Consider the following 15,541-nt stretch of genomic DNA (forward strand, 5'->3'; position numbering starts at 1 on the left):
ATTTGGTGGTGTTAAAAGTACAAGAAAAAATAAAAGGGAAGAGAAAATTATATAAACAGTGGCAAGAAAATAGGTTGGACACAAATCTTCAAAACCTCACAGTTGTCAAAAAGGAAGCGAAAGTAGCAGTAGCAAAAACTAAAGCAGAAGCGTATACAAATTTATACGATCAACTTTGTAATATGTAATAAATTCCTTTAAAAAATATATCGATATTCAATAAGTATAAAAATTTTGTAGTACACTCCTGGGCTATATATAAATTGTGGTGTTCTTTGTTTACCTTCAAACTCCCCAAGAAAGAATTCGGCGATGAAGTTAAATATGATTATTTTATTGATTTGTACATGTTGTTTCTACAATTTGAAAAGTTGTTTGATTCAAGGTCTTTTTGCGATGTGATAGCGGTTTAACAGGAATTTTGGGTTGTTTGATGTTTGAAGAAACAGTTAGAGAGGTGAGACGCAAAACTGGCCCCAGCCGATATCGAGGGTCCAATGAATTCAAGTCAGGTTAAAAGATTTGGTCAAAGGGAATGGTCGTTATGCAGTTATGCGAAAAACCGGCAAATTTGTCGAAGAATAAGTGATGTACACCCAAAGTAATGTGTCAACTCTGATAGGGGTAATCACTGTTTTTTTAATTGTAAGCCATCTTTCATCGTGAGATATTTGAAAAACGGCGTTCCCAATAAATCTCTACATGTTCCATTGTCCAGTTCCTTAAGAAGCCGTTTCCAAGGTGTGCAGTGTCACAATTTCAACCTCAAATAGTCAGAATACTTTCCAGTGCAGATGAATTTGTTCGTGTGGCAGGGAGTTTAAATTCCAGTTCCCAACCTCAGAAATTTAAAGTTATACAGTGAAATCCAGGTAACTTTTTTGTGATCAAATTTTAAAGTAAAGATAGACATTTTTTTAAGTAATAATTGCTTTCACACAATTTAAAAGTTTTAATAATTAATATTGTAAATTTTAGGATGTGGCCACTGCTGTCATTATATTTGTTCTCCTTTGTAAGATTTTATGTTGACATATGACAGCTGGCTTTATTATTTTTAACATTGGTTCGTTTTGTTTTTAAAAGAATGTTAACCTCTATACATAGTTTGTCTAAAAAGATATCTTTATTTGTAATATTTTTTTTGCCACAGTTTATAGCCCAGTAACATTTGTAAGTTTTGTAGCAACGGATTTGGTAAACAAATAGGACATATGTAAGTTTTTTTTTTCTTTATTATTTTGATATAAATCTCTGTAACTATTAATATAGTATTTTTTGTGCCATCTGTATTTTGTAACTGTTTGTGTTGAGACAGTAATAAATGTTTAATTTATTTCTCTGAACCATTTTGCCTTTTTATTTTAGGAAAGTCTCCTAACCCCTGTTGTGTTCAGTTTTTTTTAGGAAGAAAGTGACTTTTTTTTCTTTATCCAGCAAGACTAGGATGCTTCGAAGCGGCGTCCTTATTTTAAATAGCTAGAGGCCTTTCTTGTTGTTTTTTGTAGCCCATTTGTCTACGAGATTCATGTAAGTATCCCTTTGTTTAATTTTTTTATAGTTGACCCAATATAATCCCATAGTTTCATTCACTTATCCACGACCTAGCTACACCAAATAAACCCTGAGTGCCGTTCGCACAAGTTTCGATTTATTTTGTTTGCCCTATCTTTACCCCAATAATTTCTGTCCCAATTTTCAACCCCATATAGTAATACTTTATGTGGTAGGCAAAATATTTCGTAATTTAGATATTAGAAAAGGCGAAACAAAAATATATAAAATAGCCAAACATAGAGCAAAAAAAGCGGAAGATACATTAGATTAGATATATCCGAGATGACAATAATAAAATACTAATTCATGAAAAAGATGTCAAATAGAGATAAAAAAAGTACTTTGACAGAAAACCAGTTAAGTTAATGGAGACAGTAACAGCGATGGTTACCAAAATAACAAACGAGGAAGTGGTTCTGGCATTCTAAAAAATAAAGAAGGGTAAAGCAGTTGGACCAGATGATATTCCTGGGGAAGTGTGGAGAGGATTAGGAGCAACAGGAACAAATAGGCTAACAGATTTATTGAACAGAATTATGGAAGTTGGACAAATACCAGACGATGGAGAAGCAGTATATTAGTACCTGTTTAAAAAACAAAGGAGATAACCAACAATGTACAAACTACAGGGCAATAAAACTTTTTAGTCATAATAATTTTGTCTGAAATAATTACATATTACGTAGGTTGTGGAGGGAAAAAGGAGATATCTATCCCTACAGCACACATGTTTAAACTGTTTCGTAAACTTAACACAAAAAATATTGAAAGATGTTAAAACAATGTGCTAATATCAATTAGGAATATTTGTAATATAACAAACAAGTGTTTTAGGTTAAATATTCGTATTTTGTGTTAGGTTTCTCCAGTTACTACATGGATAATTCTTAACGAAACTTCCTGTATATATCTCTCTGGTTCTCTTTTTTTACATAATGATATCTAGCGGTTATTCTATTTGTTTTAATTAAGAAAACGATTTTTCATTACTGTTATTGTTTTAATGACATATTTAGGATTTGGTTTTATTTAAAAGAATTTTAGTCGCTGATTTTTAATCTTAAATTTTTAATTTCCGGATCTAGGTTACCTACTTCTAATAAAAAATAATAGTTTACATAAAAATAATGTGTACTTTTTTGAAACAATCTCATTTTTTAACAAAGGCCTAGTTCTAGTACACAAAATTTCGAAATTATAAATTTTATAATTAAAAATAAAAATTCATTTCGAAATAATAATACTTACCACAGTTTCTAAATCCACACCAAAAAGCGGTGTGGTCCTAGATAAAGTTAATGTAGAAAGAGGTCTTCTTCGGTATAGATTTTGGGAATCAGTATGTCTCAGTCTCAAATATAGTGTGCCTAAAAAATGTATAGAAGAAAATTAGTGGTTAAGTCACACAAACATATCGACTATAGACACTATCGACAAAAGTCAAAATGCATTTTAAAGTTGAAAAGTGCAGATTTTATATGCAATTTTTGTATTTAGCTGCAAATAAAGTCTTCTTCTTCTTCAGGTACCGTCTCCGCTATGGAGGTTGGCAATCATCATAGCTATTTTAATTTTTGAGGCAGTAGCTCTAAAAAGTTGTTTTGAGCTGCATCCAAACCATTCTCTCAGGTTCTTGAGCCATGAAATTCGTCTTCTTCCGATGCTTCTTCTGCCATCCATCTTTCCTTACATTATAAGTCGCAGGATGCTATATTTCTCGCTCCGCATCACATGTCCGAGATACTGTAGCTTTCTTTCTTTAATTGTAAGTTCAACTTCCTTCTCTTTACCTATTCTTCTCAGTACTTCATTGTTCGTAACTCTATCTACCCAGGAAACCCTCATAATTCTTCAATAGGTCCACATTTCAAAGGCGTTAAGTCGTCTCATTGTGTCTAGATTTAATGTCCATGATTCCACTCCATGGTATAGTACACTGTATACGTAACATTATGTTAGGCGTACTTTAAGAGCTAATGTTAAATCTTTGCCACATAGTTAGGACCTTTTTCATTTTTATAAAATTAGAACGTGCTTTTTCGATTCTGACTTTGATTTCTGCAGTGTAGTCATTATTTTCTGTTATAAGTGTTCCTAGGTAAGTGTACTTTTTTACTCTTTCGATCTGCTGGCCTTCTACTGTCAAGATTTCGTTAGTATTATGGTTGTTTTTACAAATTTTCATAAACTTCGTCTTTTTGATATTAAGCGAGAGTCCGTACTCCCTACTACACATTACTATTTTACTTATGAGTCTTTCCAGGTCTTGTAAACTATCGGCTATTATTACTGTATCATCTGCATATCTGATGTTGTTAACTAAGACTCCATTTACTCTTATGCCGACTGTTTCATCTTTCAGAGTTTCTCGAATTACCTCTTCAGAATAAGCGTTAAATAATAGAGGTGATAGTATGCAGCCTTGTCTGACTCCTCTCTTTATTTCCATTTCTTCAGATGTCTCTTTCTCAATTCGTACTATTGCTCGCTGATTGTAATAAAGGTTTGTTATTAGCCTTAAATCTCTTTCATCTAGGTTTTTATTTTTTAGAATTTCCATGAGCCGGTCATGTTTTACTTTATCAAACGCTTTATTGTAGTCTATAAAACAGACGTAAAGAGGACGGTTAACATCCAAACATCTCTGCGTCAGCACGTTGAAGGAGAATAGTGCCTTTCTGGTACCCATAGCATTGAGGAACCCATATTGTGTGTCACTAATATCCAGCTCCAGTTTAGTGTGAATTCTGGCGTGGATAATTTTCAACAGAATTTTCAAGGTATGTGACATTAAGCTTATGGTTCGATAGTCACTGCACTCTTTGGCATTCACTTTCTTTGGCAAACACGCAAATAAAGTAAGTTTTTATAAAACTATTTAACAAATAAACAGTGCGCGATTTTTGCTATTTTTTACGATTTTCATGAGATCAATAAAATCACTTGTATTGACCAGTCGTAGTAAAATTTCTATTATTAGAGCATAATCTTCGAACCCCAGAAGGGGTTTGATTTTTGGCAATATATTTGAGGCATTTGAAATATGCTTAAAAAACGTTGAATTTAAACTTTTACATTACAAACGATCTCACGTCACAGTAAATGCTTCCATTAAGACGAAATTAGATGGAATTTGTAGCTGAAGTTGTGCAGTTTTGATAAACGTGTGTTTAATCAAAAATAAGGAGTTTTAAACGTTTAAGATCGTTTGAAATATGAAAGTTTAAATTTAGCGTTTTTAAGCATTTTTAAAATGCCTCAACTGACATTTAATAGCGCTGGTCGCTTCAAGCGTTGTTTATGAGAGAACGGTTCATTCTACACAAAAAGTGCTTATCAATATTTTTATTCAAAATTATCTCAGCTATAATTTTTACTCATTTGATGTTCATTTATATATCGTATATTGTATATGTCTACATTGAATTGATCGATTTTGTTTCGATTGGCTTTCATACGTTAGTTCTTATCTCTCCCTGAACCCATGAGACATACCTTCTTCGAGGTGAGGGAGTTGGCAACAGATGCTCTATGCACCTGGTTTCATATTTTTTTGTGTTTCAGTACTTGCCATTACGCATTTGGAAGGGAGTTCTCTTCTTAGCCATGATCTTCCATGTTGCGTTTTTCAAGCGGCTTTATTGTGGGCCAGACGGCTTGGAAGATTCCTATCGTAGTGCTATAGCCAGTTGACTCATAAGGCAAGGCTGGCTTATGTGAATATCTAGAATTAATCTTAAAGTATTTTTAATCTAGTAATGACATTAATGCTGCTTAATGTCATACCCTCAGTTGATCTGCGAGTACCTATTTAGCTATGCCTTATCTGTACATATCCTACATTTTGTAGCATATTAATTTCTCTTGAATTTCTTGAATTTAAAACTTTTGACGAGACTGTATTTGCAGTTGATTCTGTCTAAAAATAAGTAATTTTATCGTTTCGAATACGTATAAGTGAAAGTACTTAAAGGTCCCTTTTAAATAATAAATTAGTTCTGGGTGTGAGGGATCCACTTTAAATAAGGTCTCAGCACCTAAGAAATATGTTTGGTAAGAAAACGTTATAAAAATAGTCTTAAGACCCGATTTTGGCCCAGTTTGTTTTTGTCTCCAATCAATATGCATTCAGAGGTGGATTATATAGTTCAGTTGTGATCGAGTAACTCACGTATTTTGTGAGTCCGACTGGCAATTCACTTTTTGCCACTACGCACTTCCAAACCTTTTTTTACTATATGTAAATATATATACCAGATGTAAATAAGAAGGCAATACCCTTCTTATTTACATCTGGTAATTTGCCAATGAGGCATAAAGGAATTTTTGAAAACACCAACTTTCGGCACTTTTAAATACTACCTATCTGTTTTGGTCGTATCAGATGTTCTCTACGAATGTCGTCGAGCTATATGTGAATGTTAACTAATTTCTTTTGATCATTTATGTTTTAAAGTTTTTTTTTTATTAATTCATATTTAATTTTATTATTAAAAGTAATGTTTTTTCGACGACGAAGAGAATGTTGTGTCATTTTTTCATGTACCATTTTTTAGGCAGAAACGAAAAGCTTTACTTTTTTATGAGATTATAACTCATATTCCATATATTTTCATTGATTAATTTTTAAGACATTTTAAGAGATGATAAAATTAACTTATGTTTTTTTTAATTTTTATTGTTATTTTTAAGTATTTAATAAATGCATGTTTGTTTATATATTAAAGTTTGAATAGACATAATTTTTTATTGTGATGTATATGATATTTTCTAGAATATATTATAATCTATTTCTGCTTATGGGTAAATATGTCGATTTTTGTGATTTCTGTTGATAATTTGCTGATATGTTTTCTGGCGTACGTTTTTCTAACGTCGTTGAGAGAAATGCTTATTTAGTTTATTTAATCTTAAGTTCCTTCATGAGTTTCAGGTTCAAACTCATCGGAGCCCATTTTGTTTTACAGTTAAGATGTATTTTGTGTTTCTTGTTTTTCTTTGTCAAATTGTTATATTTTGTTATCCAATTATTATTTATCGTTTATCTATCTGTCTTTAATCTGTACTTTTCTACCATTTAAGTCCTTACCCCTCCCCAATGAAGCCCCTGACTCGAGCAACGCGGTCTTCGTTAAGTATTGGTGAACGAGAAGCTTTTTATTATCTACTTTTGTAAGATTTTTCGCCACAATATATGCAGCAATCTTCACTGTTAGCGATTGGGACTCGGCGTGTCGGGGACTTAATTCTTGGCCCGGTAAGCCAAGACCGGGCACGCTATGATTGTAATACAGACATACAAAACATAAAATGGAATAAGTTGTTAATTTCATTGTCTATATTTAGTATTCGTAGTATAAGATTAAAAAACATTACTTCTGTATTTAGAAAAAATATTTAGATAAATGTACTAAAATAAACTGTTTTACTAACCTCTCGGTTCAATTTTAAGTGCTAACTGGTGTATAGGACCGGACTTGAGCAGAGTGGGCAAATAAACGGAACCTTTGTAGCACAACTTGTGCCTGTATTGAGGATCCCAAGAGTAAATCAACAAATCCAGCTCTCTATTGTTAACTAAGTCAAGCTCGAAGCTCTCGTCCCAGTCGAAAACTAGGTCTCCTGTTCTTACCTGAAAATATAGTTATGATTAAAAATTTAAAATGTTTAGAACAGATATAGATATAGAAAGATATAAATTTTTCATAGAGTTCGTGAAATTTGAGAGTCCTTTAATATTTTGGCCATGTTTCCTACGGCGACTTTGCTAGATAACATTTACGTTTTAATTCTTTATGTAGTAATCCTGTGTTTTTAAACAATTATCCCATATATAAGTGTGAGCTTACCACCTCAAACCGGTCAATCATGGTTATGTGTGGAAGATTGTTATGTAGTCTATCCACTATCATTTTCTTTGTCTTTGATAAGTTTAACTACAGATCCACTATTTAATTTTCGTTTTCAACCAGTCGGATGAGATTAGTTAACTCTTCTTGATTATTTGCAAAAATGGCTGTGTCATCTGTAAAACGTAGGTTGTTTCTTTTTCGGCCATTTATTAAGATGCCCTTTGTCCATACTTCAAGCGATGTTCTCATAATATGCTCCCCATATATTCTAAATAATTTTGGAGATAGAATATATCGTTGAGTTTTTTATTGTTTGTATTAAGTATTCGGAAGGCGTTCTTAAGTGCCTCTACCTTTGGTAAATCCGGTTTGCTCTTGGCGTATTTTTCTTTGAAGGCAAGTTTTTAGTCTCTCATTGATTATATGTGGTAATATCTTGCTGGCGTGTAAGATAATTGAGATATACTCCTTTCCCTTAATCAATTATTTAAATTTTCCGTTATAAAACCTGTAGCTTTTTTATTTTAAAAATTGATTGATTGACTAAATCCACCTGTAAAGATAGACTTACCACTGTTCTAGCTTTATGTACACGATCACATTCTAGGACGCAGTAAAGATCACGTACGGCTGTTGGACCTAAAAACGAATACCATTAAAATTATATATTAGATATAAAATAGGAAATACAAACTAAACATATTCAAAACTCATTAAAAATATTTCTTCGGTTAATGTTAAAATTGAACCTTTACCTGCAATAGCTGCTGGTGCTCCTCCACTAGGAGTAACGGGAGTAGTTGCAGCAGATGTTCCAGTGGAAGGTCTTAAACCTCTGCCAGCAAGTAAATGGACCCAGAGCATACCGCTGATAGGTTCATCGGAAGGCATTCCTCCAGGACCTGCTGCTAGTTGTGATAAACCTAAAAGCAAGATGATCTCTGATTAGTAACACCAATGAAAATCAAATCTGCTAAAACAATAAGAAATAATATTTCTCATTGTTTTTTATTCAAACTTCAAATGAATAATGAGCATACAATTTACGATAGCCGGACATCGGAGCCTGAAGACTTAATTTTAACAATGAACAGGACTAAATTAAAATGAAGAAGAATGCATATTAATAGATAAGTAGTAGATAACGAAAATAATATAAAAACTATGGATCTTTAATAAACATATTAAAATGTTAAAATTGTTTCAATAACTTGGATTAAAAAAATAATATTTAGCCCAATATTTTAATTATAGCCATGCATTTTATTCATAAGTTATAGAAGTAACTATAAAAATGTTCGGACTGAAAAGCTATCAACAAAATTAAACAAATTGCTAAAGCATAAAAATAAAAAAACCTGGCTCTAAAGCTTTCTTACCACTCGAACAAAAACTGATTGGTCAGGTTTTGTGAACGAATGCATCCAGAAGAATAGCCAGCTTATATTTCCAAGTAATAGAAAAAAAGGTTCTATTTCTGTGTTTTGTTGACTTAAAGAAAGCGTTTGACAGACTAAGACTCAAAGATGTAATATATCTTCTGTATAATAGAGAAGTTTCCCTAAATATTATAAATAGTATCGAAAACATCTACCAAAACAACAAAATGGAAGTCAGAATAGATGGACAACTTACAGAACCTATACAAATGAGCAGCGGAGTAAGGCAAGGGGATTCATTAAGCCCCATGTTCTTCAATTTGATTATGAATGAAATCATCAAAACCGTTAACAAATGAAGAGGATACATAATAGGAAACAAAGAAGTCAAAATACTCTGTTACACAGACGACGCAATATTAATAGCCCAAGATGAAGATAGTCTACAAAGACTGGTCCACAGATTTAACATAACAGCAAAACAATTTAATTCGACAATGTCATCTCAGAAAACTAAACAATAGTAGTCAGCAAAGAACCAACCAGATGCAAAATATAAATTGATGGCATCAGTATTAAACAAGTAACGGAAATAAAATACCTGGGAATTACACTGTCTAGATATGGAGACCTGGACAAAGAAGTGGGAGATTAAGTACAAAAAGAAAATAGACTGGCAGGATGCCTTAATAACACTATATGGCGAAACAGACATTAACACTGAGATTAAGTCAAGAATTTATAAAGCAAATGTAAGACCAATAATGACATATGCCTCATAAACAAGGCCCGACACAGCCACAACGCAAAAGCTACTGGAAACGGCAGAGATGAGAGTACTGAGAAGAATTACAATAAATACGCTGAGAGATCGAAAGAGAAGTGAAGAAATTAGAAGAAAATGTAACGTACAGTGCATAAATGAATGGACAGAAAATAGGAAAAAAGGATGGAATAGCCAAATAACCAGAATGGAGGAGGCCCGGTTCGTCAAAAGAGCAAGAGATGTCACCAATCGGCAGAAGAAGTATCGGACGACCGCGCAAAAGATGGAGTAACAACCTTCCATAGAGGTATTAATCCGCCAATGAACAATCAGAACTGCTTATAAAAAGGAAGAAGAAGAAGAAGAAGAAAAAAAGACTAACTCAGGGTAGCCAATAGATATCAGGGTATTTGCATATTAGCTCTATTTAATATATACACTTAAGGAGGCGTTGTGAGAGTCTAGATAATTTCGAATCGAGCAAAAGAAGTCTTAGGACTTAGACCTAAAATATAAATAAATGCTGTTTTTCTGTTTATAGGCATGCATCCTAAGGCCACATTATTATTATTAAGTATTATGTGTGTTGCAAGCAAATATAAGTTTGTGTGTAATTTTTTTATTTTTATTAGCTGCTTTCGAGCGAAATATTCGAGAATTTTATGCACTACTATGTGAACAAACCATTTTTTATGCCGTTACAAAACTCATTATAATGCTTTTATAAAATTAGTTTTGTTATATATTTTAATCAGACACACATCGATTTTGCTTTCAGTAACAGGAAAATGTAATTAAATTACACGAATATTTCGAGAATGTCCTATAAAATAAAATAATGTATTTATTGATCCCTCGGCGACTTCGATTTACAGATATATTCAGCTGCATAAAGTGAATTAAATGATATCCGGGTTACGGTTATTTCTGAGACTTTCTTTCTGAAAATTTCTTTTAAAAAAGACAATACAAGATCAAACAAAAAATCTTGACCTAGATATGCGACCAGCTATACCAACCTGTTATCGAGGTCCCTCCCACTAATCCAGCGGGCTTGTCGAGCTTGTATTTTAGGAATTCAGCGGGGTTGATGTCAAGTTGTCTTTGACCTCGCGGAAGTGTGCCACTAGGAGTCGGCACTGGACTCGGGGCGCCAGTTCTTACGGAATCCAGGTCGAGGAGCTGTCTCATTCGCCGCATAGATGGAGATCTCGAACTACTTAGACCTAAAATATTTCTTTATATTAATTTATTTTTTATGCAAAACTTTATAAAATATATTTAAAAAATAATTTCTAAATAGAAATCAGCTAAACTCTCAATACGCTACATTGTACTATAGAAATGTTCATAAAGAATTTCACCGAAAATCTGTTGTGAAGGAATTTAAATTTAAAACTTATACTCCTTTATAATATGTGGTTAAATGCAAATAAAAAAGAGAAAGGGGAATCAGTTGAAAGAACATGTTCTCTCAATTGCTTTCAAATGATATTTGCGCGTATTCACTCATTAATTTGAAGGGTTATGTATGGATATCCTCCTGACACTTGATGTCCAGTTAAATGGACATTTACATATCATATATTTTTTGATAGGAACTAAATTTACAGCGCCTAGTCCCACGGTCCATCGTATTGTACAAACTAGTGAACCCAACAACAGGTAGCTTTAAACAAAGCTATCTTTAGCTGACAAATTGTAGCTTTAATTCCTAAATAAAACAGTAAATTATAAAAAATATTATAAAAGACTTTTTTTTCGGCTGTCTTTGGCAATAAAAAATATTTAAGACCCGAAGTTGACCATGAAAGGTTTCTTGAATGTCTGGAAAATTCGGATATATACGCTTCAGATTCTGAAAACTCCAATGACGACTTTGATCCAAATAAAGAATTGTATCAGGCTCAGCAATCAGATTTGGCTCAATATAAAGATGATGAACAAGACACAGAAATACCATCCAAAGATGAATTAGATAGAGATAGTGCAAAAACTACTGACCACGGCGCAGTAGACGAAATTTGGTTTACAATAGAACCTTTCTGCCTTTACGTGAATTTTGACTTCGTCTTCGCACGGCTCCATGGTCAGGAGTGTTTGCACTATCTCTAACATGCCACACAATGAACGAAGAATTATATAAAATATTATATTAAACTTTTTTGTTTCAGCTATCTTTGGTAATAAAAAATATTTAAGACCCCAAGTTGACCATAAAAGATTTCTTGAATGTCTGAAAAATTCGGATATAGACGTTTCAGATTCTGAAAACACTAATGACGACTTTAATCTAAATGAAGAATTGTATCAGGCTCAGCAATCAGATTTGGCTCAATATAAAGGTGATGAACAAGACACAGAAATACCATCCGAAGATGAAATAGATAATGTGCCACTCAATAACGAAAAAAAAAGGCTTGAGAACCGAAATACATGGACAAAAATGGGTGTTTTTATCCATCAGCAACATTATCAAGCTTCCAAAAAAAGGCAACCTCACACTGTGCAAAAATTGGAGAGGAATAACCTTGCTTACTGTCATAAATAAAATTTTCACGACCATCATACTGAAAAGAATAACAAACAAGGTTGAGTTTCGAGCTAATCAAGCAGGCTTTAGACCAGAATCCTCCTGCATAGACGACATTAATACTGTGAGGGTAATAATAAAACAATCGGTTGAATGGAACACACCACTATACATGGTTTTTGTTGATTTTGAAAGTGCTTTTGATAGCTTGTCTCACGCTGCTTTATGGAAAATTTTAGAGCTAAGAAACATCCCGCAAAAAATAATTTCTATTATAAAGTCACTATATACTGATGCGAAATGCAGCGTGACACACAATGGGACCAACAGTGACGAATTCGACGTACTTACTGGAGTTAGACAGGGATGCGTGCTTTCTCCGTTTCTTTTTAACATAGCTATAGACTATGTTCTCTCCAAACTAGATTCCGACATAAGAGGGATACAATGGACGTTAACAACACGCCTAAGCGATCTAGAATACGTGGACGATATCTGCCTATTAGGTCAAAGGTTCCAAGATCTGGCTTACCAATTGGAAACATTTTCCACTGAAGCCAATAAAATAGGTTTGAAAATCAATATTAGTAAAACCAAGTCCATGAGAATAAATGCAAGGAACTCGCTATTTACTATCGACAATATGCAGATTAAAAATGTGGAAAAATTTACGTATCTTGGAAGTGTCATAACAGAAAACGGAGGTACAGAAGACGATATTCGTATGAGGATACGAAAAGCCCAACAAGCTTTCAGCACGCTCAACCCTGTTTGGAGATCTGGCGAGTATACTACAAGGACAAAGATCCGAATATTCTGATCAAATGTCATGTCTGTTCTACTCTACGGTTGTGAAACCTGGAAAGTGACAAACACCCTCACAGACAAACTGCAGGTCTTTGTTAACAAATATCTACGAATAATTGTTCGTATATTCTGGTCTAACACCATCAGAAAAGAAGATCTGCTACACCTGACCGAACAAAAGAGGGTACAAAATGAAATTAAGTCCAGAAAGTGGGGTTGGATCGGTCACACACTCCGAAAAAATAGTTCCAGTATCGCAAAGACTGTCCTAGAGTGGAATCCCCAAGGGAAAAGAAAAATAGGTCGCCCAGTACAAACTTGGAGAAGATCCATCATGGACGAGATAAGAGGCCAAGGAAAGTCTTGGAATGAGGTGAAGGCCTTAGCGCAAAATAGAACCCGATGGCGCGTTTTCACTGAAGCTCTATGCTCCACTTAGGAGTTCAAGAACCTTATATATTGTCCCTCAGCATGAAGACTTTACTGGAATTGTCGATACAGTCCACGAAAGACCAAAATAGGAAAGTTAAAAACGACGTCGGTATGTATTTTAATGGTTCAGATTTTGAGAATATTTGTAATTGTACAAATATTTACTGTTCGCAAGAAGAAGAAAAACTTTTAAACGTTACTCTAATTAAGATGAAAAAATTTTTGGAATGTCTATTCTAATGTCTTGTCTAAAGCATCCACAAACTAGAATGTTTTGGACTAAGACAAATAAATAAACAATTTGTTCGAGGTAAACCTAATCCAGAAGGATTCAAAAATTTTGTATTATAGGAAAAATACATTTCTGCAGAATGGTGATAATGTTAAGAAGTTAAGTGCTTGTTCATCCGTAGATATTAAGTTATCTACAACATTATGAGAAGGAATACATGTATTCATTGATAGATATTTCACCAACGTACCTTTACTTGAGTAGATGTTAAACAAAAATATTTTTAAACTGGTACAATAATGAGATCCAAAATAACCAAAGCAGTTCATGTAACATCGGATAAGGTGATGAGTCGATTAGGTCGTGGTTCTTCTAAGCAAGATGTAAGATCTAATAGAAAAAATTATATAGTCCAATGGCATGATATAAAATCAGTTATGCTAGTATCAACTGCGTTGCAAATAGAACCTTCAGATGAATGTATGCGATGGTCAAAAAAAGACTCCGGATATGTTTAGGTACCTAGACCAAACATTGTTAAAAAGTACAACGAATGGGAGCTAGAAGTAAAAAATAAACAGTCAAAACCATTTTTCACTTATTTAACCTTGCGATTACCAATTTCTGGATTCTATACAGAAATGACTATAAGCAACTTAATGATGCAAATAAAACCGTTATAAAGTTCCTGGAGTTTAAAATAGCTTTTTCTGAGTTGCTCCTTAAAGATAATATTACTGAAAATTCTGATTTTGGTAACATTTCAATACTGGTATCTAGAAACAGTTACAAACCTAGGCCATCACTTCAAAAGTCTACTAAGATAAAGATACAACACATTCCTGCAATGGCATCCGCGTTAAAAAATTCTATTAAATGTAAGCTTCCAGGTTGTAAGGGTAAAACAAAATTTTATTATGAATCTTGTGACGTATTTTTATGTTTAACGGAAAATACCAATTGCTTTAAACAATTTCATTTACAATAATTTTGTATTGATGCGATCCTGATGTCCTTTGAATGGACATATTTTTTTTCACATTTAGCAAAAAAATAAAAATTTAGAAAAATTTACATGTATTTTTATACTAAAAATTATATGAATTCTATTATTTAATTAAAAAAACAAAAATCACAAAAAAAAGATCAGGTCAGGTCTCAGGAGGATATAAGTAGTGTTAATTTCATAAGATTTGGCCATAAATCTACAGAATAAACTCGCAAAAGGAGGTATTATTTTCCACATTGTTTAGTAAGAATATTTTAGACAACTTATTTGCTCACCAAGACGATGAAGTATGTAAAGGGATAGAGTGAAGTAATACTGTTGTGTTGCACTCCTTAGGGGGTTTAGTTTAAGCTTGAACTACAAATTAGGGACATTGTCACGTAGTTAGTTAGTTTATATACAATTTCATAAGCCTTGGGACTAAGTAAACCTAGCCGATCTTGTGTCTCAAGTACACATAGTTTCAAAAGTTCTGCATCACACAAAATGTTCGCTATTATTAACTATTTTAAGAAACTACTAGTATAGATCGTTTATAAAACAATATCATAACGTTAATAGATACTTTTTGTTTTAAATAGGTACTGTTTTTTTTAATAAATTAAAACTCAAAAATTAAAAAATGTATTTCTAACTTATTAAACTGTTTATTCGGGCTGTTGGGCCGTTGTCTTCTGTTGAGATTTGTTCTCGACGTTTCGCCAACACTATTACGAGAACGAATACATGACACCAGACGAAATTTGGCGAAGGTTGACAAGGAGCTTCTAGATTTGTTTTACGTTTTGAGCAGCAGGTTGAAATATGAAGATTGGAATAAAATTGAATCCATTTGTTACAGAAAAATGGAAAATGAACTAGAAAGGAACACTGAACGCCAGAAAAACAAATACGAACGCTTAACCAAACATAAGGAGGTAGAATCAAAACAAAACACAGAAAGAACAGTGGTCAATCTTTCAGATAAAGTTTTA

The 15,541-nt window shown here is 33.0% G+C and overlaps 1 protein-coding gene across 2 annotated transcripts in view; it reads right to left on the reverse strand.

The window, feature by feature from the left end:
• Positions 1–15,541, reverse strand: part of RhoGAP100F (Rho GTPase activating protein at 100F) — a 539,358-nt gene that overhangs the window by 40,588 nt on the left and 483,229 nt on the right. For both annotated transcript variants that reach the window (XM_072522830.1, XM_072522831.1), the window contains exons 14-18: positions 10,574–10,780; positions 8,165–8,332; positions 7,981–8,048; positions 6,991–7,189; positions 2,806–2,924 (exon numbers count right to left, since the gene is read on the reverse strand). In XM_072522830.1, coding sequence (XP_072378931.1) covers positions 2,806–2,924; positions 6,991–7,189; positions 7,981–8,048; positions 8,165–8,332; positions 10,574–10,780 — 761 coding nt within the window. The remainder of the gene's footprint in view (positions 1–2,805; positions 2,925–6,990; positions 7,190–7,980; positions 8,049–8,164; positions 8,333–10,573; positions 10,781–15,541) is intronic.

This window comes from Diabrotica undecimpunctata, chromosome 2 (assembly GCF_040954645.1).
Source record: "Diabrotica undecimpunctata isolate CICGRU chromosome 2, icDiaUnde3, whole genome shotgun sequence".
In the NCBI taxonomy this organism is placed as follows: Eukaryota; Metazoa; Arthropoda; class Insecta; order Coleoptera; family Chrysomelidae; genus Diabrotica; species Diabrotica undecimpunctata.